The sequence below is a fragment of the Lepisma saccharinum genome, chromosome 9 (genome assembly GCF_977018435.1).
Source record: "Lepisma saccharinum chromosome 9, izLepSacc3.1, whole genome shotgun sequence".
Classification (NCBI taxonomy): domain Eukaryota; kingdom Metazoa; phylum Arthropoda; class Insecta; order Zygentoma; family Lepismatidae; genus Lepisma; species Lepisma saccharinum.
The window spans coordinates 73341893-73367030 of record NC_139237.1 but is presented as its reverse complement, the minus strand read 5'-3'; the positions used below and the strand labels follow the sequence as shown (position 1 = coordinate 73367030).

Sequence of the window (25138 nt, the reverse complement as noted above, 5' to 3'; positions counted from 1 at the left end):
ATTGAAGTGAATCTCGATTGAAAGGAATCCTCACTTGAATCAAACGATGCACTTTGGTGTTTCTTTCACGACATACAAAAATGCACCCAAATGCATCAACTGTGAATCTGATTCTTTGAAGAAGCCATATAACACACTTTAGTGCACCAATTGATGCATTCTGGTGCATCAGTCGATATGATGTATGTGCGCACACGTGCGCGTACACACACACACACTGTAATGATAGAATCACTACAAGCTCCTTTTTTTATTTGTTTTTATGTATGTTCAATGTTATTTTTTTTAGTGACAGCTATACTTCTTTTTTATGCAGTTTCCAATGTAACTTGCTGTAGGGATGGCCTACGTGAGTGTGAAAGTCAGCTTGCAGAAGGCGGTTAGTTTCAAATACTTGTACCTTCAAGCCTGTGAGGGTGGAAAATTCCAGTTTATTGGTCTGTTTTTGAATCGCCTATATAAGGGGACCCGACTGGATAGCGGGGTTGGCATTCTTATGAGTAGGGAACAGAACTTTAGGTAAATAAATGTGTTTTTTTTCTGCGATAAGATAGAGACCCTAGTTTTTGCCAAAATTCTGATCATAGCCTTAATGTCAACACACCAAATTTTATTTTACATGAAAACACATTTTCCAGTTTTCCGTATGTAAATACATATTTTGCGAATTTTCATTTTAAATACATAAAATCGCTCATTGACTTCAACTACCTCGAAATCCTGGAAGGAAAAACGTTTATTCCCCGCACCTCTTTCGTATCGAGAGTGTTAGGTTTGTTTTGTCTTTGAACAAGCTCGCTGGCAGCTTTCTGGCGCCTCGCCTACGATCCTATTGGGGGAAAACATTACCCCCACTGGATCTAACGCACAAGTGCTAATGTCTAAATGTACAGAAATTTTTTGGGAAAAACCAAGGTTTTCAAACTTTGTACCAAATTGCACGTGTTTTGGAAGGTGAAGTAGAGGAAACTTTGGAAAACTTCAGCGTTAGTGGCATTTCGTGCTTCAAATATGCAAGAATTGTTTCTCGTGACGTGGAGCGATCTTTCTCACAATTTAAGATGCTTTTTAGATATAATCGTCACAGATTTACAATGGAGAATTTGGAAAAAAACAAAACTATGGTGATCCACTGCAACTTTTCTAAAATAATAGCTCACTAAAAGGTAAGCATCTAGAAACTGATTTCAGGTGTTAAAAATGCATGTAATATTTTGTTTTTGTTACCAAATGGTGTTTATTTTTGTCACATATTTTCCTGTTTTTATCACATATTTTCAACATTTATGACACATAAAAAAAAATATTTCTTGAGTTTTTTAGCACATAAAGTTCCGTTCCCTACTTATGAGTTTCTTGGGCAAGAGGGGGAGACTTTGGAAGGTTCTTTCGGTGCCGGTAGAGTGACTGGGCTAGTCAAATGGGTAGCGGTCATGGATCAACCATTTGCTTTCATCGAAATACCTAGACAAGTAAACGCATTTTTCTTGATTCATTTGGTGACCAAGCCAACGCTTAGTTTTCGGTGGACATTTGTATTATTCTTAGAGAAACGTCGTATCCGATGGAATTAAGGGACGCGTTTAATTACAAGAATATGTCTATCCGTTGGTGACAAGCCTAGTGCTTTGTTGCGGGGAAATATTAGTTTAAACTTGTAGATTCAGCACTGTCAGTCAACGTGTCCGGTTTTTATTTAATCTGGGATTAAAGGGACTGTGACAGGGTGGAAATAAAATCACCACAGTTTTTAAATAATTTCAAGAATTAGTTGTTGTAATTTCAATCAAATTTAATCTATCTTTGCGAGGTAATTTTCATTATAAACAAGAAAGATAGGGAATTAGAGAAACATGTCATGTATGCTAGTGACAAGCTAGTTACATTTTTGAACTAGTACTGCTGGTCTAGGTCAGCGTACGAACCTCTCTTATATATATATATATATATATATATATATATATATATATATATATATATATTACAGTATTTCAATTAAAGAATATCATGTCATTTCTTATGTGGTGGTTATTTCATGTGTAATTCTTTGTACATATTTAAGCAACGAAATAAATAGTATTTTTATATATTTGTAAACTGAACGTCTGGGTATCATTGAGATAAAAGAACTGAGTTTTCCCCTAATATCCATGGTAAATAATATGGTAGTTATTCTATGTATTTTAATTCGATTGAACCGCATTGTTAGTTTTTTTAAAGTGTAATGCTAACTATTTTGCCTGGGGAAGTAACGAAAACAAATAACAGTAACAAGTATGTCATTAATACATATATGGCCTCCCAGATGGCGTAGTGAAAACGCCATCGCCTTGTATGGGTCCTGTGTTCGATACCCGATAGAGGCAAACAGTGATTCGGATCCCACTTTAGTCGGATCCCGTGGCGAAGTGGTTAGCACATCGCGCTACGACGCCAGGGGTCCCGTGTTCGAATCACGGCCTGGGCATGGATGTGTGTGAGTGTCCATTCATCATGTCATCACTCATCCCCATCTTCGCAAAGTGGCACAAAAAGCGAAGTGAAATTAAGCAAACCAACCAACCAACCGAATCCCACTTTAAACTGTGAGTCCAGTCCCGATTAACCTATATGTGCATAGCATGGACTTAAAACTCGTATGTGTGTGTATATCAATCTTCAATGATTTCTCATCCTGACAGAGACAATTAAGAGAAGTCACAGCATCCGTTATTATTTTCAAAGTTCCGAAAGAACCATGATGATCATAAACTGGGAAAAAAATATTCCAGTCCAATAATTTCCTTTCACTTTCGTACATGAATTCTGTGAAATCGGCTCGGATTTCAAGAACGGTGAAAGTGAAAATGGACGTCAATAGAGTCTAGAAAAAGATAGAACGAAGAAAGCCTATGGAGGTGCAAGGGGGCCAGCGAGAGAGAGCTTTCACGTGTCAAGAACTATTTGGAAAGGATGTTGAAGCAGCCATCAAGCCATTGTTTGCACAACAATCAGGCCTACTTCTTTCAGCCGGCGGGGAAACAATAACGCTTGTATAGACTCGGCTTTCTAATTCTACAGATCTTTACTATCGTTTCAATTAGCATTTTCATTAACACCACATGCAAAAAGCTACAGCTGAAAACTGACATGCTACGTGTAGAGTGGGTTACATAAGTATTAGCAAGCAAATTGCCCATCAACATATTCATTTTATTTTTTTAAGTAAATGCAGAGGGATTTATAAAAATCGTGCCCCTAGACCGATATTATTATTATTAACAGTTTTGTTATTATGGCACTTCACTTCCACTCACTGTAATTAACACTTGGGAACTTTAAAAAGTAGACACATCACATTAAACATTATTCATTAAACTTCGATAAAACAATAACAAGATAATAGACACCTAAAACTGTTTCCTACGTCTTTCATGGCAGCCAACTGATTAATAAGAAACAAAGTCAAGTTCTTGCAGGACATCAACCGTTTTTGATGTACAGAATTTCAGTTAGCATAGATTAACGCAGAATTGAATAGGCTAAATTTTTATGTTTGACGTAACTCTTTTGTATCTAGGTCTACTGGTTAATTTTTAATTGGAGTCTAAACTCTAGTATCTATAATTTTTAATCCAATAGTAGAGTAGCCTAGTGGAATACCCCACCCCCCGAGTACACGAAAGAGTCAAGAATTGAAACAAAACATCAAACAAGTTGCACCAACACACGTAAAAATCTAGTTCTACAATATTCCTGCAAGAGAAACAAGAATTTATCAAGAATTTACGAGCAGCGAGCGACGATAACAGCACATAACCTGACATACCTAACCTAAACAAAACTTAATCTACCTAACCTATTCGCATGTTGTTTCTGCTATTAGATGCATACCTGAGTACGTTAGGTATGTCGTACTCCAAGCTGCCATATCTGCTCGTCCAAAATTTTCCATGTGGGTAAATATAGAGCCAAAATGACCATAAATTGGACCCTTGTTAGAATTTAGGGGGCATTGGTGTGTGTTTGTGTGTGGATAAAACATTGCAAGAGATAAATTAACTAAAATGGCCATGAACAATTCGCTCAGTAATATTTGTGTGTCCCACTGTACCACTAGCATACGCAGGATCCCCCAGAGGGGACTGGAATTGTAGGGTGACGAGATACACAATAAAAATTTTCCAAAACCATTTTGAATCATTTTGTTTGAAGACGAAAATGGGGGTTGATGTTAGGGGGAGTTTGCACATAGGCTACTGCTATTGTTCTTTCGGAGTTCATTACTGCTTTTATTTGAAAATTTTGATTTTCTCAAAATTTCTGGAGGGTCTTTAGCCTCTCCTGCATACGCCAATGCACTGTACGATATTCAAATATCTAACGAAAGACGGCGCTGATCTTTCTGATCAATTAATTGGTACAAAATGTACGAGGATGGAAAGATGGAATTTGGTAAGGATAGTACACAAACTTAACAAAATATTCCAGTTTTCACTGGGACGTTTGATTCGAAACATGTTTGTACAATTATTCAAAAACTATTAACGCAATAAAATTCCCGTATTCATTCTGTTCATTTGCATTATATTGTATTATGAACAGTAAATATTTTGTGTTCAGTTCCCTTACCGCCAAATCCTTATCACGTTTCCATTTCCCAAGCACGAACAAAGTATTGAATTTGAATTGTGTTTTGAGTACACTTTATGCACAGTTAGGCTACTCGAGACTGGATCATTTCAAAGTGGGATCCCAACCACTATGTGCCTCTGCCGAGTATCGAACCCGGAACCCCTCGATTACAAGGCAACGGCGTACCGGTCCAATTATCCATCATTCCTACCACCTGGAATCAGTGCCAAGTAGCAAGTCAATTTACCAAACGACCCATAGTCGCCTCTCATAGGTCGTGGAAAAGCGTCCTATTATACTCCATGAGGCCTTAAAAAGATCGCTTCGCGGGCTTGCAGCAGACAATATGGGGGTATGTCTGCGAGAACCAATCTGGTCCGCGAATGAGCGAGCCCGGTTGCCACAGCTAGCTCGATGCACCCTCCTGGAAGGGTGAGTGACCTCTGCCTCTTGCTATCCCGGCCTGTTTGTTCGACTGAGGAGCAGACGACAGGAGAGTATCGGCAATAGTGTGCGAGCGACGTCTGCTGTTAGCCCGCGAAGCGCTCTTTCTAAGGCATCCTGCAGTTATAGGCTCCTAGTAGTTTGTCTATGGACACGACACAACACAACTTCCGAGGGAGGATTATACTGGCGTCAGTCTGCAACGTCAACAGAAAGGGAAAGAGAGCGAAGGCAGGGAGAGCGAAAAAAACAGACTGTAGCGTGCGACTGTCGCGGATCCCGTTCACCGGAAAAGTCAAGCACTGACGCCGGGCCGCTTGCTGCCGAGTCTCGTAGCGAATGTCAGGGAATGCTCTGTATTATAAACAAAATCATTTTGTCTCTTTTTCAGGTAAATGCTGATAATGATTTATATGATTGTATTTCTAATGCTGGTTTTAAAGTCCATTTTATCTACAGATAGGCTAATCGGGACTGGACCTACAGTTTAATGTGGGATCAGAACCATTATGTACCTCCATCGAGTTTCGATCCAAGACCCCTTGATTACATTGCGGTGACGTTACTCCTACGCCATCTTTTTTTTCTAAATGGAAAGCGACACCATTCCCCACACAAACCTCATATCAATTCTCGGCTTTTTCATGCGGGACAGACAAACACAAACATCCATGTCTGAACCGGGATTCGAACCCTGGGCCTCTGGCATCGTAGCGCTCTGCGCTCACCACTGCGCGACGCGGAGCTTCACGTAGGCTCTTTTATGTTACTGAGCAGGCACTAATCAATGACGGGGTGATTACTAGCATTGCTTACGGTTTTTGAGAACGACACGCCACTGTCGTGAAAGCTGATGTAAATGAGCCATAGTTCACTACCATGTTGTAGCTGAAGCAACGCGTGATTTACTCCTTGTACTACTTTCCTTCATGGACGAACCAGAAGTTAAGTTGTGCTTTTTTTTTCTCGGGCGAGCCATGTTACCTGCTTGTTATTTCACAGCTTTTCTTTTTCTTTCTTTACTGATTTCTTTCCGTCCTCGTGTTTTTCCACGGCTTTACGTAACAACCCGTTCAAGGTTGCAATCTCTTTCCCTTCGACGCATTCCACATCTGAGCCAATTATCATAAGCAGAAGAAAAACTCGCAACACGTGATGCAGGCGAATGTAGGTGCTTCATATTGAAACATTGATCGAATGAAATGTCTAGGGCACCGATTCGTTCTTTCAAACCTCGGTACATTGAAGTAACATTGGCGCTTAAATATCACTTGACGTCCTGGAATGTAAAAGAATGCTACCTTATTAATTGATTTGTTATATTTAGGGCCCGGGACTTTACGTTATAACATATTTCTCATTTGGCTTCGGATCTAATATTGGGGTGAGATCTTTACATATCGGATGAAAATCAGCCGAAATAGACAAACTTGACAAAGCATATTTTGACATATTTCACCAATTTCGCGTTTTTACAACATATTTCTTCAATTTTGTTATAATAAGACATATTTCTGTATAATTTCGTAATTCTCTCGCACATAATCGGTTATTTCATATTTTTTTCTTCGTAGCTTTACCACAACGGATAGTTCATATTGTCGATGGTAGGATATGGAAATTACGGAGGAAGAAAGGTGCCGTCTTTTCTCAGTACAGAACAATAATACCCCAATTTTCTTATCCCGCCGACAATTGATAGCCATGCAAACATTATTGAGGAAAAATGTTCTCTTTCATTGTTGCACGGGAAGTAAAGAAGTTTCGTTCTCATTTCTTTGCCTTTTTCGCTTTTCACAAAAATCAGTCAAAAGTAAAAATAACATTCGGTACATTACAGCCCCTACTCTACTCTATCGGGTATGGGAGAAATTCGAGAGTACTGTTGTGCATATTTTTGGCTTAACTGGGAATATTTCTGCATTTTTCTGACATATTTGTAATTTTCCATGACATATTTTCCAATTTATATGACATAATTACATACATATTTTACAGTTTTATAGGACATATTTGTATTTCTTTCCTTCTCTTTTGATATTCTGTTCTTCGAGAATCTATTCTTCTTTACTCTTTCTCTCTCTCGTTGTTTATTCCTTTCACTATCTTCCATCTTCCGTTTCCTTCAATCCTTTATTCTTATTCTCTGTCTCTCTCAAACGATTCTTCTCTTCTTTTTCTTTCTTCCTTCTCTTTGATTACTTTTATCATCTCTTCCTTTCTTTTCCTTTTTTCATTTCTTTCTCCCTTTCCCTTCTCTCTCTGGAGTTTTCCTTTACTCTCTCTCTCTGTACCGTTCTTCATCTTCTTTTTAACCTCCGTGGCAGAGTGGTTACCACATCGCGCTACAGGGATCGCGGGATTAAATTCGGGCCTGAGCATTGGTGTTATTTGTGATTGGCCATTCATCAATTTCATCACTCATCCTCGCGTTTAACGAAAAGTGGTAGAAAAGCGAAGTAAAATAAATCTGAGGAGCAAAGTAACATTTATTTATCAAAATAGTCCTGGATGATATTTTTATGGGCTTGAAAACTTTTTGATTCTGCCCCTGCCCCCAGAGTTAGATCCCAAGTTACGCCTGTGCTCTCCCTTACCACAACTTTAAAACCTACGGCCTTTTGTATTTCCTCTCCACTATTTCAGAAAAGAAACCACCTTTGTGTTATTTCCCTGTTCCTTTTAGGCCAGACGGAATCGCATGATCCTCCTTTACCTTAGACTCAGTGAAAGTATTTTATTTTCCGAGCACGCCACCTGGGAGAAAGTTTCGCTCGCAGCCGCTTGGCTGGACCAATGCATTATGGGAAATGATACCGGAAGTCAAACGGGACAGGCATGTTGAGAGCGTTCCTCTGTGCCGCTTGATTGCAGTTGTATGCTTGAGGCAAGAACTAACGCCCTATCGTCTGCAATTTCGTCTTGGAAAAGGGTTGCCAGTGCTCAATTTTTTTTATTAATGGGGAGGCCAGAAATAGTTTGCTTCTGGGTTGAACCATTGGCCGACATCAGTTCTTCTTTCGAAAAACTGCTATAATATTCCAAATTCTGAAAGATAACGTCTGCTTAGAATGTCTTCTATATCATTCGGGTAAATCTTCGTGAGACTTCCTTTTGCTGTTGCGTAGATATTATCAATAGTTGAATGGTTTACGTACCCACGAAACTATTACGAATATCTAAACAGAAAAAGCCAGCCACAAAGATTCAGGCGAATGCTCGTGAAAGGAAATGTTCTGCCAGATTTTTATATCTACAGTAGAAGCAGAACCAGATATTCGCCTTAAAGATTGGACAAGTTTATTATTTGATTTGCTTTATTTTACTTCGCTTTTGTGCCACTTTTGGTTAATTGCGAAGATGGGAATGAGTGATGAAATTGGCGAATGGACACTCACAAACATCCATGCCCAGGCCGGAATTCGAACCCGGGACCGCTGGCGTCGTAGCACAATGTGCTTACCACTTCGCCACAGGGGCCGGCGGCAAGTGTGATTAACACTGTGTGGAAAATATTATAATTTCAGCTCCAAAAGGATGAATAAAGCAGGAATAATAAATAACAATGTTGTTCCTCGTGATATAAATTAATGAAAGGACAATATCAAAAACACATGTACAGGACACATCAGAAGCTCCACAGACGATGAGACTGGTTATGAGTTCAGACGCCACTCTCGTTAATTTGCAAGAATGCAAATGAAAGGAACAAAGAGCACGCATTGCCGTGACTCGAACCCGAGAATTTTGGTGGCGACAGTTTCCCTGTCTGTTTGAATTGTTATTGTTTAAAGTTCACTTTAGGCACAGATAGTTTAAACGGAACTGGACCTACGGTTTAAAGTTTGATCCGAACCATAGTCTAATGTGCCTCCACCGAGTATCGAACCCGGGACCCGATGATTACCACTGCGTTATCGGGGAAGCCCAATTTTCCTTGTCATTCTCTTTCTTATCTTCTGAATTTCATTTAATTCCTCGCAGTTTCATTGAGGACTATTAAGCATCCAAGTCTTAACCACGATTCGAACCCGCGCCGCTGACATCGTGCCACACTGACCACTCTGCAACTGAGCCGGCCAATGAATAAGTATATCTGCTTCCGAGTGGAAATTAGACCTCTCACGTGAACTCCACGTGATGGTGGTGCCATCCACAAATTCTCAAACTTCCCCTTAACATCTCCTCATTTTTCTTTTCAAAGAAAGGTTCAATACATGATCATTTTGTCCCTAAATGACAATTTCATCCCTCCTTCGATTGAAAATTCTTGATTAACTTCTGTCAATTCTGTAAATAATACTGGCTGCTATAATGAGAGACAACTCCTCTTTTACAAAATTCTTGGTGATAACTGTAGGTCCCGTCCCGATTAGACTATCTGAGCTTAAAGTGGACTTATAAAATTAACCCTGAGTGCATCTCTGCTTAAATACAGATGTGTTAGAGTATGCCCAACTTCCTGTCCTGGTCGTGTCCGTGTGTTGAAGATTGTGGCTTAATATGGCACCACAAAAATTTACATTACAACAAAGGATTTATCTTGTCGAGTGTTACTTCGGAAAGAGGAATTGTGGAGAAGTGCGACGACGGTTTGCAACAAAATTTCCTGGTGTTCCCGTTCCACATAGGACCACTATATTAAACCTCATAAAAAAGTTTAGAGTAACAGGGTCAGTTCTGAATAAAAGTTGAAAGAAAAACCCACGTGTCCTTACTGAGGAAAAACTTGATGAGATAGGACAAAGTTTAGAACAGTCTCCTCGGAAATCTATCCGCCGCCTCTCGCAAGAAACGGGTGTTTCAAAAACCCTCTAGGTCCCCCGATTTGTCAGCCTGCAATTTTTATTGATGGGGAAATTAAAAAAATAAAGTATACAAAGACAATCCGCACACTATTCGTGAGTTAAAAGAGAGTATTGTACGAGAAATCGGGAGAATTACAGTAGACGTGTAAATGCCAATTTCCTTCGGAGATTCCAGGAATGTGTTGCAGCAGAGGGACATCATTTTCAACACCTTCTGTAGTCAAGGTTAGTACACAATATGAAAACTGTAATTTTAATAGCCGACTCTAGCGATTGTCGCGGACCCCGTTCGCCGGGAAAGACAAGCCCTGATGCCGGGCCGCCGAGCCTCGTAGTGAATGTCAGGGAATGCTCTGTACTTCGCTTTTCAGCCACTTTTGCCTAATCGCGAAACTGAGGATGAGGGATGATATGATGAAATTGATGAAGGGACAATCACAAAGAACACCCATTCCCAGGTCTAGGCTCCTGGCGAGCTTGGATCCTTGAACACTACCGTGCAAATTGTCCATGACTATTTTCATTCATTTTTCTCTTACATCCTGTGTGCTTTTAAGCGATGGATTTTTATATGTATGCTGGTGCAGAAGTTGTCAACTGCTTGTTTTGAGTTTTCTTTTCTTTCTTTCTTATACCTAATATCTTGAAGCTCCTATTGGGTCAAATAAAGTGCACGAACATGGTGATGGACAATTTGCATGGCAATACTCGTGGATCCCACTTAGGGTGCGAAATCACTGCAGATTGGTGGGGAGGAAGGAGCAGACAGACACACACATACATATACGTATACACTATATATATATATATATATATACAGGGTGTCGCAAAACGCTTTCAACAACGCTTGCGTTGTGGTAGATATCATAAAACAAGTAACTTTCCCTATAAAGTTTACCTCGAAAGCGCTTAGTGTCTGCGCTATAAGCGCTTAAAATCTATCCTGTACGTATGCAACCCAACACAGCAAACGCTTGCTCTGACATAACTACAAGAGGCGCGTGCAGGGTTGCCACTAGCATTCCTCGTTAAGAAAGACGACTTCAAAACAACAACTTGGGAGTCTTGCCTGAGCAAAATCCAAAACATTAATGACACTTGCGATGTTGTAAGAAGCATTGACAGTATTTATAAACTGACCAAGACAAATAAATAATGGGCAGACTGAAAATAAAGATTACTCATTCCAAAATATCTCTATAATTGATTGATTGGGTTTATTTTAATTCGCTTTTCTGCCACCTTTGGCTAATCGCGAAGATGAGGATGATATGATGAATTAACAAATGACAATGTCTAGGCCAGGATTTAAACCCGAGACACCTGGCGCCGTAGGAAACTGTGCTAACCACATCACCACGGAGTGTTTCGTGCATGCAATATCAACAATTGCAAGGGACACGTGAGATAGGGGAAATCCACGAACGAACAAATGTAAACATGATGTGTTTGCGACGGTGCACAGGACTGAACAGGCTCTTTTGCCTGTGGCTCCACTATGGCTGATTGTAAAAGGAGTACAGTGGGGTGCGAAATCCCGGGGGGGGACGAGGGGGAATTCCCCCACCAACGATCTTGTCCTGAAATTTCCCCCTACCAAACTTTCCCGGGCGGAAGTTTTTGTTTTAACAAGAAACAAACAATTCCTATAAACAATTAACTTGGTATTCGAATATGCTTGACTGGAATAATATCGAAAACCTACAAAAAGAACTGACAACAAAGAGCCTCATCTCTTAGGACACTGAACCTAGCAATCCCCAGAAAACAGAAATTAGACCGACTTGTTATTTCTTCTCCACTTCTCGTCGCCTTTCGTCAGTAACCACGAAGTATATAAATATATTAATAGAATATATAATAGCATTTATATGTAAATTTTACACAGGAAGCTATTATCTTCTTAATGTCTAATTTTTGTCCCCCCTTCATTGTTCATAGCATCAGTAGCACATTAAAATCTTCAATTTGCAATTACATTTTGATGAAAGACAGTCGATATAATATATTGTATATTTTATAATATAATTTAATTATTTAATAATTGACATATTTAATGACATTATAACAGTTATATATATATATATACACAGGGTGTCGGAAAACTCTTTCAACAACGCTTGGGTGCTGGTAGATATCATAAAAACAAGTAACTTTTGCCTATAAAGTTTACCTCGAAAGCGCTTAGTTTCTGCGCTATGAGCGCTTAAGATGAACCAATGGAGGCGAAGGTATACCTTCTTGACGGAGTGGTTAGCAAAGCTTGTTCCGACGCCAAGGGTCCCGAATTACAAGTCCCGGATGTATCATTGTGTTTGTTCCACCATTCATTTCCACTACACATCCCCATCGTCGAGATAAACCAAGAGGTAAAAGCTTGAACAAAAATACAAAAACGGAAAGAAATGCATGCACATACACAAGGTGTCTGTAACTTAGTAACCAGCTAGTTCCTCAACGGATAATAAATTGTACCCACGATCAACAGAACTTCAGATTCTATCAGTGGGGTAAAAAAATACTTCCCGCCAAAAGACAAGACAGACTGCAAAAATAAGTTATTATTCCATGGACTCTAAACAAGGCAACTTTCCTTCGCGAGCAGCCAAGAGTCAAAACACACTATGAATGAGGCCCGTAGCCAGAATTTTATTTCGGGAGGGGCTCATTTCTTATCAGCAGCCGCCATCTAAAGGCGAAAAACTGGAGGGTAGAAGCTCTGAAGATGAATTTCTTAGTATATTACAAATTATTATACAAGATGTTTAATCCTGGGAAGGAAGTTAAATTAATTTTCACTATACGCTGTTTGCAAAAAAATATTTGTAGGATTTCAGGAGGGACTTCTGCCCCCTTAAACCTCCTCCTGGCTACGTGCCCGCTATGAATAGAGCAACACGCAAGACATTATGTAGCATGAGTGTCTCATGAGTGTTTTCAAAGAAGTCCAAAGTACGAGTTGTTCTTCAAAGTCCCTGCATTTTTCATTCAATTGCATAATGCCCCAAGAACTGTCCCAGACTAACAGCCTATGGGAATAAATGCTACGTAGAGTCCAGCGCAGATAATTCTGCCGTGCAATGCGCGACAGAACTAAAGAAGCAGTGTTGCTAATGGAGCAGATAGAAAAATCGCTGCGGTGCGCCGATGCACAGCTGTTACGTACAACAATAAAATTAGAGAATTCAGGTCTATCTAACGTTGAGTTTTAAACGTCATGCATTATACCAGGACTAGGATTAATATGTACTAACAAGTGACTATGTATGTAGCTACATACATATGGACTAAAAATTCGCAAAATATGAACTAACACATAAGTAAAATTACCAAAAATGCTGCAAAGAAGACTTCTTCATACGATTCCTTATTTGAGTGATTTCAAACAAAATAAAAAAATATATATATTATTTTTCATTGCATTAATGCACTGGTGGCGTTCTAACTTTTCACTCCCAAAACCCGTATACACTGGTATGGAACTGCAACGGCAGATAATAACATGCCAACGTGTTAAACCGCTACAATTGCACCATAACACTCCTCCTGAAGCAGTATTATTATTTCCTCTCTGAGATCGGCGACAGTCGGTTGCCTTTGTTGTACATTTACAAAGGATGCCGGCTTCCACAACAATAACAAGTACATATACTGCCACTAGACGATAAGCTGCGCGGCTTTTTCTTTTGTTATGAACCAGGGCCGGCGCTAGTCATTTTGCCTCCCTGGGAGGTGGCGGCAGATGCCGCTCTATTTCGACCCCCCCGGTCATTACGCAGCAACGGAAAATTGAAAATCAATATATTCCTAACTAAAACATCAAAATATAAAATAAATAATGAGACTTCTTATGCTATTTCAATACTATTCAGCGCAAAAGAATATCTCGCTCGATCACAGTTTTCAATAGGCTTATTTTTTTCTTCTCTTCAAATTTTGCCGCTCTGGGCGATGGGACGGTTCGCCCTCCCCTTCCGCCGGCCCTGCTATGAACTTGGTCACCCATCAAAGCATGGCAATTTTAACACAGAAAACAATATGTATCGCATTAAGCAGCAAAAATGACAGCCTCCTCTATGCAATTTCTACAAGAACACGTGCCGGAGCCAGAGTTGAAATGATGTTGGAGCCACATAATTTATTTATTTTGAATAATTCCAAAATTATGAAATATGAACAATTTGTTGCTGCTGTTCGCTGCTCTCTTGCCAAAATGCTTTATTGGGATGCTAACACCATGACTGGCTTCCTCCTTCATGAACTCGTGCACGTTGCTTAGAATTTCCCGAGCTTGGCTATGCAAGGTTTTTGATTTCAACTTCGACAGAACTGGAGGCATTATGGAATTTAACGTTCATCAGCAAACACACACTTTTACATAAACACACGCAATACACGCACACAACGTCAAACCGGTCAAATACTTAGTATAAAATAAAAATATGGTGCTTCCAATCCAACAAAACTCACCGCCACTTTACCTGCTTTCCCCTTCCGTGACAGAAATAGTGCTTCATTATTACAGTTGGCAACACTAGTTACTAGCTAGCCAATGAACATGCACTGCATAAAAGAAGCAACGACTCCGCCGTGCTATATTGCCACATTGCCGTCCCTGCTGACCGGTGGGAACCGCGAGCTGGAGCGCTGTTCAATTGTTTTCAATGAAGTTTGCGCGAGTGTGTCCAGGAATGGAATGACAATATGGCAACAATAGCGAAGGTTTTCGAGCAGGGTAGAACACGTGATGCTAAGAGAGAGGGAGACGAAACGAAAATACGTTTCTACGCAACGGCAAATTTACGTGTGTGGCACTCTAAGATTCGTAATTCAGTGTCCCCGCTTTGAAGGGAAGGCTGTAGATGGTTCAGTATAAGCATAGCATGAAAAACTAATTCGACAATAAGAGTTGATCTTTTTCAAAGGCACTTTAGTGTGCCCTCTCTGCTCATCCGCTTTGAAAGGGAAGGCTGTTGATGGTTCAGTATAAGCATAGCATGAAAAACTAATTCGACAATAAGGATTGATCTTTTTCAAAGGCACTTTAGTGTGCCGTCTCTGCTCATCCTGTCCTTCCTGGTGTCGTCACTGCTTCGGTTGTCATGGCTGCTAGCATTCTCTTTTACTTTGCCATGTCCTTTCTTTATCTATTTCTCTAAGCCTCTACTTTTCTTTCTTCTCTCATTTAACCTCTTTTCCTTTTTCTACCACACTTTCTTCCTTTTTCCGTCTCAACTTCTTTCTCTGTCCGTCCTCTATATTTCTTCTCCTTTCTCTATCTACATATTTCTTACTTCTCCTCTTTGTTTCTTTCTCTTCCTATCTCTCTTTGCTTTCTTTCTCTCTTTTATCTATGTCTTTCTTCTTACCTTTTTACCTCTTTCTTCTTCTCCTATTTCCTCTTATTTCTGCCTTTCTACTCCCCTTCCTGTCTTTTTCGTCCACTGTTTTTGTAGCTCTTTCCATAACATAAAGAGTTCCAGGGCAACGTGTTGCCAGAAAGTTCAAGTGTCTCAAGCCCGGAGGAAATGTTTTCCGCTGGACTCAGTCTGATGCTCATTCGTGGTGCATTATACTCCATGCATCTTCTCAATAATTCAAAGATAGCGATAGTTGTGGCATATTACACACATAATTCTAAAACCGTGTATTGCATGTATTCGTGATTATTTTACATCCTCATGGTGATGATGCTCAGAAAAGTTATATTAAGCTTACTTTATGCTCAGATACCTTAATCGAAACAGAACAATGTGCCTTTACTGGGACCTCTCGATGACAAAGTGATTGTGGAATAGTCATTAGGCGATGTGAATCAGCCATGACTGTCTTTGCAATGATTCGATCCTATAGGACCTCTGGGGCATCGTAGCGTGTTACCGGTGGTAACTGGAAAGCCACGAATGTCAAAGGCAAGCAGTGTGAGAATGGAAAATCACGTGTGAGAAGACATCGCTGTTTCCCTCACGAGAAATTCTCAGCTAATAGAATTAAGAATGTAGCATAATTCTGCTTATGCAACTTCACATGTTTCTGTGGAAGACTATCACTATGCCATTAGGTCCGATGAAAGTTTTCTATCCATTTTCCTCAGCTGTGATGATTTAATTAAGTAAACTATGTAAATTTAATTAATATACGTAGTTTACGGAGAAATACGAGAATGACGGGACAGAATACCGGAGAAAGGGAGCGGTACCGAGATTTGCTTGGAGTGGCAGAGGAAAAACCAGGAGGGGAAAAACACAGGATTTAAAATCGTAAGCTTCCGAATAGCACGACCAGTGTTAAATCGTGATTAAAATTTCCCAAACTTCAGTACAAGGCACTGAAATTCTAGCTTGACTGGTAGCAAATTAAAGTGATGAGTAAGTAACAAAGTGGAAAAGTGGTTTTCTTTGTTTTCAGTAGTTTGTTTCTAAAGTTGAAAACAGGTGGCACTATCTTATTGATTTTCTTTTTTTTTTTTTTTTTGGATTTATTGAAAAACAACTATCTGTACTTGTTACTTGCCCTGTCAATGTTTTTCTCTTTCCGAACAGTTATGAACTATAGACACAACCAGTGGCGTGCCCAAGGGGGGGGTTGGTGGGGTTCATAACCCCCCTCTTTAGCCTAGTATTCCTAAAAAAAGAACGTCAAATGTAGGAAAAGATGGCAAAATGAGTGATGACTACGAAAAATAGTGTACGTAACCCCTCCCTTTCGAAGGTTCTGGGCACGCCACTGGACACAACACACTATTGGTGTAGGCAGTGGCGTATTTATGATTTTATTTCAAGGGGTAAAGTTTATTTTTCTGTAGTGCTAATTATGTCTCTCCAGTTCACACATTATATTAAATACATGAATAATAAATATGCAAGAAAAAATTTAAGGCGATAAATAATGTTAACTATTTTTGGGTTGAAGGACTTTGAGAAGGCTCAAACATGACCGCTCTCCCCCCAGTGGTTGCGATTAGGGGGCATTTGCCATCCACTTTTTGGCTCTCACTATGGCCTCTTAATGCTAAGTCTAATCTACCAAGGCGAAGTAAAGTGCCCTTGCTTAGTTTTGACACCAAGTCGCCTCCACTCCCCCTTGAATACGCGGACATAAATGAAATTAACGCTAGTTCTGTTGAAACAACCACTTGGTTTGCATTGTCAAGTCTGTATTATCTGCATAAACACTGTGTGCACAACACTAGCCAATTCGAATAATAATAAGAGGTACTTACGTGGTATAGGATCGAGCCACAATATAGTCATCACAGCTGTTGCCATTCCAATAAAGATCGAGGATCGCACAACCCACGTTTTCAAACTCGACGTGTGCATGGCAATGGTTTGCAAGTTCCCTTGAACCAGACTCCAAACGCTGCTTAAATCCATGAACTTTTGTTCATCCACACTATTCATCATATTTTACACTCGGGCATCACAATCATCCAGCTGTATGAAATGATCACTGACGATCCAATTGTGACAAGTTAACCTATGTCCACAACGAATACATTAAAGATCTAGTAATGAACAGCCGTTGTTGTTGTGTGCGTTCGAAAATTAGACCAGAAGTTGTCTGACCACTATTGTTGGTAATGCATCGTGTTTTTGCCAGTTAAATGGTTGAAGAATCAAGCGCGATTTGCCCTTGCACCTTGACGACAACAGAGAGAACCGATAACAGCGCAGGCCTGCCCTCTGGTGAGAGACTGAACGAGAAGGAAAGTTGTTCTGGCAGGTCCTTTTCACTCTCTCGCACAGTCTCGACTGGACACACTTTCCATTACGTAAGTCTCCCAGGTACACAAGAGAATGCCTCATTTAATTGTACACTCCCACAGAACAGTTGCAAACTCTGCTCCCTTCGACAACACCAATCTCTCTCTCTCTGTGCGCGCGCGAGTGAATGTGTGTGCCTGCATCTCCTCCTATCTTAGTTTGCCTTTCCATCTACCTACTCCCTGTCTCTCTTCTGTGTCCCCTTATTCTCTTTGTTAGTCACTTTGTATTTTCTTCTCTTTTCTCTCTTATCTTTGTATCTCTCTCTCTCTTCATTCTTGTTCCTTTCTCTTATCTTGTATTCCCTTACCTCTATTTTTGTCTTTTCTTCTTTATCTCTCTGTATCGATCGTTTAGCATTGATTCCTTCTTCATCTTATCTTCTCTTTTTGTGTATCTCTCACTCTTTCTTGTCTCAATCTTTCTCTCTCTTTCACTATGTCTTTCGATCTCCTTTCTCTCTTCTCTACACCTAATCTTTCCTTCCCATCTCTTCATTCCTTGGGCCCTTTTCTACTTCTTATTTTCTTGCTATATTTCTCTTCTGTCACTATTAGCATCTGTTCGTCTGATATAATGCAATTTATAAGATATAATGTTGGAGGACGAGCGGGTAAGAAACGAGAATGATGCAAGAGATTTCAAAGCGTGATGTGTGTGGTTAACTTCTCGTATTTATTTTATTTCAAGTTCCAGATCATATTCCCTCGACGATGGAGTTCAATGACGAAGAACACGATCATAACTTGGGACCGTTTGCTTGTACTGCGATAAGGTAATTCTTTACTTATCTCAGGAACCAGAAGACAATGATGCGAACGTACACCTATGCAGTTGATGTAACTTTGATGCGTCAAAGGGGTCCGGACCCCCGAAAGACTTACCAAGTACTAAATGTAATAATCAGAATACTTCTGAGCATTTGATATATAAGCAAGGGTTATTTACATATTTACGTGGAACGTACAAGAGGACGAGAAATGGGATAATACGGCTTTAAATTCATAGTGCATTCAAAAATTTATGCACTAGTACTTATAATAATATACATAAAAATATTAATCAGGAACTTCACTTTTCATCAATTTTATGTTATTCAATAAATATTAGATTTTTAAATTTCTTGGCAATTTCCTTGGCAGTGTAGCTGTTTTACATAAATTTTAGTGATTTTACTATACATAAACCAAATAAATGTTATATCTAGTCTTGCACCGCCTTTATACCTATTCATGTAATAATAACAATAATAGTAATCAATTTACCTATTTTCGTAATTATTATTATGAATAGACATATTAGAATTTACAATTTTATTACTCCATATAAACCATATACACTGGTATTTGGTACAGTACAGTTCAGATAAACAATATAATTACAAAATTTTTATAATTTACAATCTAGATATTCACTAACGCTATAATATTCCTTATTGACTAATAGTTCCTTTAATTTGTGTTTGAAACTTGTCATATTCTCTGCTTTTATATCGTTTGATAGGTTATTGAATATTTTAATTGCCATCTGTTCGGGTACTTCTTGAACTAATGTTAGCCTGGTGAAGTATTGCTTTAGAAGCTGTTTATTTCGAGTGTTATATGTATGTTCTATTGAGCTTGGTGGCGTAATATTTTTTCTCGCATATAATGCCATTTCATATATGTAAAGTGAAGGGAGGGTTAATATTTTGAAATTCTTAAACAATGTTTTCACGATTCCCTAATCTTTATTCCTGCTATAATCCTAATGGCTTGCTTTTGTTTTCTAAACTTGCCGGTGAGTTCCCCCAAAATTATATTGCATAAATTATTAGTGAATGAAACATTGCATAATATAGCTACGAGCTGAATTAGTTAATTTGTATCAAGTGTTTGTTTTAATATCCTAAGTGCAAATATTTTGGAATTTAGATTTTTAACAAGTATTTTTACATGGTTTCACCAATTTAGATTTTCATTTATAGTTAATCCTAAAAATTTTGTTTCGTTAACTAATATTACTGTAAGATGGCTATTCTTTACTCCATCTTTAGTTTTACTGTTTTGTTTAATGTGAAAAAGCAGGTTAATCAAATAAAAGTGTTGATTATAAACATTTAGGCCTACATTATTATTTGTGACATTCGGTTCGGACCCCTCCCAAAATACTATATTTCTAGATATGTGCCTGTTCTTGAGTGATTTCCCACCACGCTGGTTGTCAGTAAAATGTAATTACTGTACTTGCACATTAAACTTCCAAAGAGGAGACCTGGCCCCTTTCCAATGCGCACCACCTACATCCACGCTAAAATCCCAAAGCTCCCGATGCCAAGAAGAACCAATGAAACAACAATAATTATGAGAAAAGAGGTCGGTATGATCTTTCTTTACCGGGCTTACAGAGTACTCGGCGATTTCACCCAGAGCCATCTAGCGCTCGAATAAGGAACTAGGTTAGTGGTGTGTTCGAACGAAGTGAAAGTTTCTTCTCAATCTTCAGCCGTTTCCTACACAATATCCGTGTCAGTGTTGCCAAATGAAGGGAAATTTCCCTATTTCCATGAAATTTTAAGTAAAAAGAAAAAATCACGATGAACATAAAAATTACAGGAAAATTTGGAGCTAACCGACTCACATGGTACATTTGAACTCATTAGACTATGAAGTATATATTCTCCTTCCCCGAAAAACGAACAATAATTAAATTTTTAAATTTGGAGCTCTGGAACAATTAGTGTTTCTCCACTATCATCCAATTATTACAATAACGCAATTAGTTAGCGAATTTAAACATTGCGTACATCTGTGAAAGTCTGCAATATTGCTATCTTCATTATCTATTGTTCACTACTTATTTTCGTCTATTCAGTCAATCCTGATATTTCTATTAATTAACGTTTGTACTGTACAAATGGAAATAATATTTATAATACAACTACTAACAGGAAAATTAGTACTAATAGTAGTTGATAAAATTGTGTGTGTTCGATACCCGGTGGAGGCACACAGTGGTTCGGATCCCACTTTAAACTGTAGGTCCAGTCCCGATTAGCCTTAATGTGCATAGTAGACTTAAAACACCAAATCATAAACAACAACAACAAAATTGTGTGTGCTCCATATTTCTAAGATGAAGGGAATTTTGGATGAAAAAGGGAAATTTTGCATTCTGGTTTTAGCAACACTGATCCGTGCTGTGAGGAAACGTGCAGTGTAATGTTTTAGCCGAAGGGGTAACGTTACAAGAGGAAACCTTGAATGTGTTTGTTTAAAGCAAAAGAGACTGCGCTTGTCCTACTCCAAGCTAGCCAGAGGGTTCTTTGTGAAATTAACTTTACCGTTAACGGTTAGTTACTGGGACAGTAAATCCATATGTCATTATTAAGTTCTCGTATGGGCATCGGCATCGGCATGTAAGGGTAGGGTTTAACGGGTACAAATTTCTCTCAATGATTTAGTAAACATTTTTGTAATCAACATTCGATCAAGCCATTGCTATAATTTGAAATGATTTCTAAAACATAACTTGTGGTTTAGAGGTATTCTATAAGCACAAAGAATAAATAGCCTATATTCTTCAAGTAAATACATTATCATTATTTTACTCATAAACTTATAAAATAATTAAAATGGCAATAAATCGTACCGCCCTAGCAAGGACATATTTAGGGGGTCCAGGGGTTCTGACCCCCCAGAAAGACTTACGAAGTAGTAGAATTAAATAATAAAAATATACTTATTTAGCATTGGTTGTATAATTGAAGGTCATTCATTTCCTTGAATATTGGAATCATAAGGCTTTTGAAGGACAGTACGAAACACATATGTTTGTACGTACGTATGTACAGTACTATGTATGATAATATGGATAAACTTTTCTACAGAATCTAACATATTTTCCTTGTTATTCAATAAATCTTAAATTTTTCATCAATTTGACACTAATTTCCTTTCCAGGGCAGATGATTTTATACAAAAGCTAGATAATGAATACATCTCTATTTTCATACCGTCTTTGTACCTATTTGTCAAATAATTATATATTAATTTATATATATATATTAATTACTATTTATATAATTTAATATAATTATGATGTAATCATTTAATTTTATCATTATTATTATTATTGAGACACTTGGTTCGCCCCCACCCCTCCGAAATATATTTCTAGATACGTGCATGCCCCCAACACATGCCCCTGTTTTTTTTTTATCCATTCAATACAGTTTGTAAAACAATGACATGGAATGTATTTTTTCTTTCCCCGACCGAACTTCGATAAAGGCTTTTGACCCCGCCTGGCGTGCGCACGCCTCTGTGTGTCTCACCTATCTCCAAGTACGTAGTAGGAATTGGTACAGATACGATTTTCATTACACACACGCACCGTGTATCGCTATACGCTAAACTGTTTTTAAGACTTATTATTACTGGCTATGCATTCATGTTCAGTGGCGTGTGTGCAATTACATATCCGTGCAGTTGTAGCTTACGTGCAGTAAATTTCAAAACTAATAACTTTTTTTAACGATTAATATAGAATAAATGTTAACCAAATTAGTTTTGTGTGAGAGTGTACCAGCGGAGACATAAGCCCCTTTCCTTAAATACGCCACTGCACGATCATAATAATGCAGGGTACCCCAAAAGAGGCAACCGAAAGAATCTAGGACAATTGCGATGGCGGACAATTGCGATGAAACCAAAATCACGGACAATTGCGACGATCTTAACGGTGAAGGTAATTTTACACATTAATGGTAGCACAACTGCGACGAGCAGGACCTAACCTAACCTACCAAAGTCGCCACAGAACTAATAATGCTGTAGAAGGTTGGAACAACAAAATAAATAGGTGGCTTGGAAGACCGCATGCAAAAATTCATGACGTTCTGGCCTGCCTCAAGAGCCAAGCAGAAGACACCAACATCAAGTACAGTCGGATCCATGAGTATTACCGTGTAAATTGTCCATGACTATTTTTATTAATTTTTCTCTTACATCCTGTGTGTTTTTAAGCTATGGATTTTTATGTATGCTGGTGCAGAAGTTAACAGCTTGTTTTGAGTTTTCTTTTAATTCTTGAAGCTCTTATTGGGTCAAATAAAATACACGAACATGGTGATGAACAATTTGCACTAATATTCATGGATCCCACTGTACATGCGGACGAAAATTAATCTAGAAGGTCAGAAAAAGAAGAAGCGTGACATTGAAATCGACGAGAGAGTCGGAAAGTGTATTCGTACATATGAGGAAACGGGTCACTTCAAACGGTGCCTTGACTGTTGGCTCTAACCCATATTCAAAAACTTGACCGAACCAAATTCAAAGCCGAAAATATCAATATTTCATATAACTATCTTGAAAGAGGTATTGTACGGGGTGTTAAGTCACCCTTCAATTTGATAGAAGATTTAAAATGTCATCGCAATTGTCCACCCGCCATTTCATTTCTGTGTTCATATCGATAGGAGGGGTTGCGACCTCGATGTTGGATTAAGATGTCATTTGGGTGTAGCATTTCAAGTTTGATGGTCTGTTCGACCTTTGATTTCTTACATGATCTGAGTTCAAACCGGCGTGAGCCAGGTTGGTTTCTATTTATTAATATTTAAAATATTTTAGTACGAAAGGACCAAATATTTATATTATATATATAATATTGATTAATAATAATTACTATAATGGCAGAGAAGTGCATTGAATTTAGGATTCAAAAATGAAGATATATTGTTCTTTTTGTAGTAAATTATATTAGATTTATTTATTGGGATTACTTCTTTTATTATTTTGGTTGTATGTGTTTTAATTAGAGTTGCTTTTTTTACTTTATTTGAGCGTACAATTCTAGGGTATATTCAAGTTCGTAGGGGTCCCAATGAGGTTGGGGTTTGTGTAGCCATCGCAATTGTCCGGCCACCAACCGAAATACTGATACCTGATACTTTCGGGCAGGGCCTGCCACAGGATATTTTCTCAGGGGGAAAGGGGGGCAGCAAAGCTCAAAGTGGGAGGAAGTGGCTTGATGCTAAAGCATGAAGCATCATATATCAGAGACAACATAATCTGCTCTCTTTCATGGCACCACTCATCCATGTTTTCATGGCACAATTTCACCCTTTGAATGATATCATGTCTTTCCAGAAATGTCAAGGGGGGCAAGTATCCCCCCCCGTCTACGGTCGCCCTTGCTTTCGGGTACCTTTTTTGTGGGGGTCAACCTGTATCTCCTTGCTCATTGTAATATTCCTACCGCCTAGGAGATGGTCCTCAATAAATTCTGATAAATTAAGGAGAAAGCAATAATTGTTACCTGAATTTAGTGAAATGTGCATTGGGTTAGCAATACTGCTGTGCAAGGAGAGACCTTCCCAGGATATCGCGTGATATTTTTCCTTCCTGTACGCCGGGCAGAAGAAAGTGAAAGACCGATGGAGCCCACTTCAAGGGACAACGGCACCTGCTGTGTGTACCCTTATAATTTCTCCTCCCCTTCGTACAATAAAAAATACAGACTTTCTCCCAGAGCACTTTTGAACATGGCCTCTATGTGCACAAGTCCTCAATGATTAGCGTTTTGCGAAATGTGAGAACTAAAAATTTACTACTACTAAAACTGACTAGAGATAATAATAATATTTATTTAAGTGATGAGCACGATTCTACAACCAGGTACATCACTATGCCAAAATTGGTAACACAAAATTACAGAATTGAATACATAATTACAGAATAATACAATGGATCCTATCATCATAAATTCAGATTGTAGGTTTCAACAAGATCAGCTACTAAACGTCTGGCCTTATTTAGACATGTAAGAATTGAGACATACCTATGGGAGTATCTGGGAATTTTATGAGACATAATTCAAAAAGTATTCACTGTCAATTTGGAAAGTTGAGATCTTCTGTACAAAATTTATCCCTTTCATTTTTCTTCTTTCTTCTAAGGTAAACATATTCAACTGTGTTAAGGCTGGACCTTTGGCATGCAAATGGGCGAATTTTTTAAAATTTTTCTTCCCATTCGAAAAACTTCTTGGATATTTCAAAATATGAAACATTACATCAGCTTAGAATTCCTTCTAGAGCATTGACGTGAATTTTCATGTAGTTTTCTTTCATTGTTGTCTAGATATTATCAATAGTTTAATAGACTTATGTAATCACAAAACTATTGATAATATCTAGACAACAGTGAAAGAAAACTACATGAAAATTCACGTCAATGCTCTAGAAGGAATTCTAAGCTGATGTAATGTTTCATATTTTGAAATATCCAAGAAGTTTTTCGAATGGAGAGGAAAATTTGAAAAAAATTCGCCCATTTGCATGCCAAAGGTCCAGCCGAGCCTTAACCATTCAGAGTAATGTTGGTCATAGTATTGTTTTTAAACTTTATGCATAATAATCTGATTCAACTTTTTGAAGGTGACTAGTGGCTGTCAGAAACCATAATTCATTAGCATATTCAAGAATTGGAAAAACTATCGTTTTATACAGGTATATTAAGG

General features: G+C 38.5%; 1 protein-coding gene across 2 annotated transcripts in view; it reads right to left on the bottom strand.

Moving 5' to 3' along the window:
* The window catches only part of LOC145992141 (multicopper oxidase 3-like), a 104410-nt gene that overhangs the window by 69184 nt on the left and 10088 nt on the right, over positions 1-25138 (bottom strand). The window contains exon 1 of one of the 2 annotated variants that reach the window (XM_083128407.1): positions 17089-17602. The exons of the other annotated variant lie outside the window; for it this stretch is intronic. Within the exon in view, the coding sequence (XP_082984533.1) occupies positions 17089-17272 (184 nt within the window). The 5' untranslated portion in view covers positions 17273-17602. Of the gene's footprint in view, positions 1-17088; positions 17603-25138 lie in introns of those variants that run through there. 2 annotated transcript variants of the gene reach the window in all.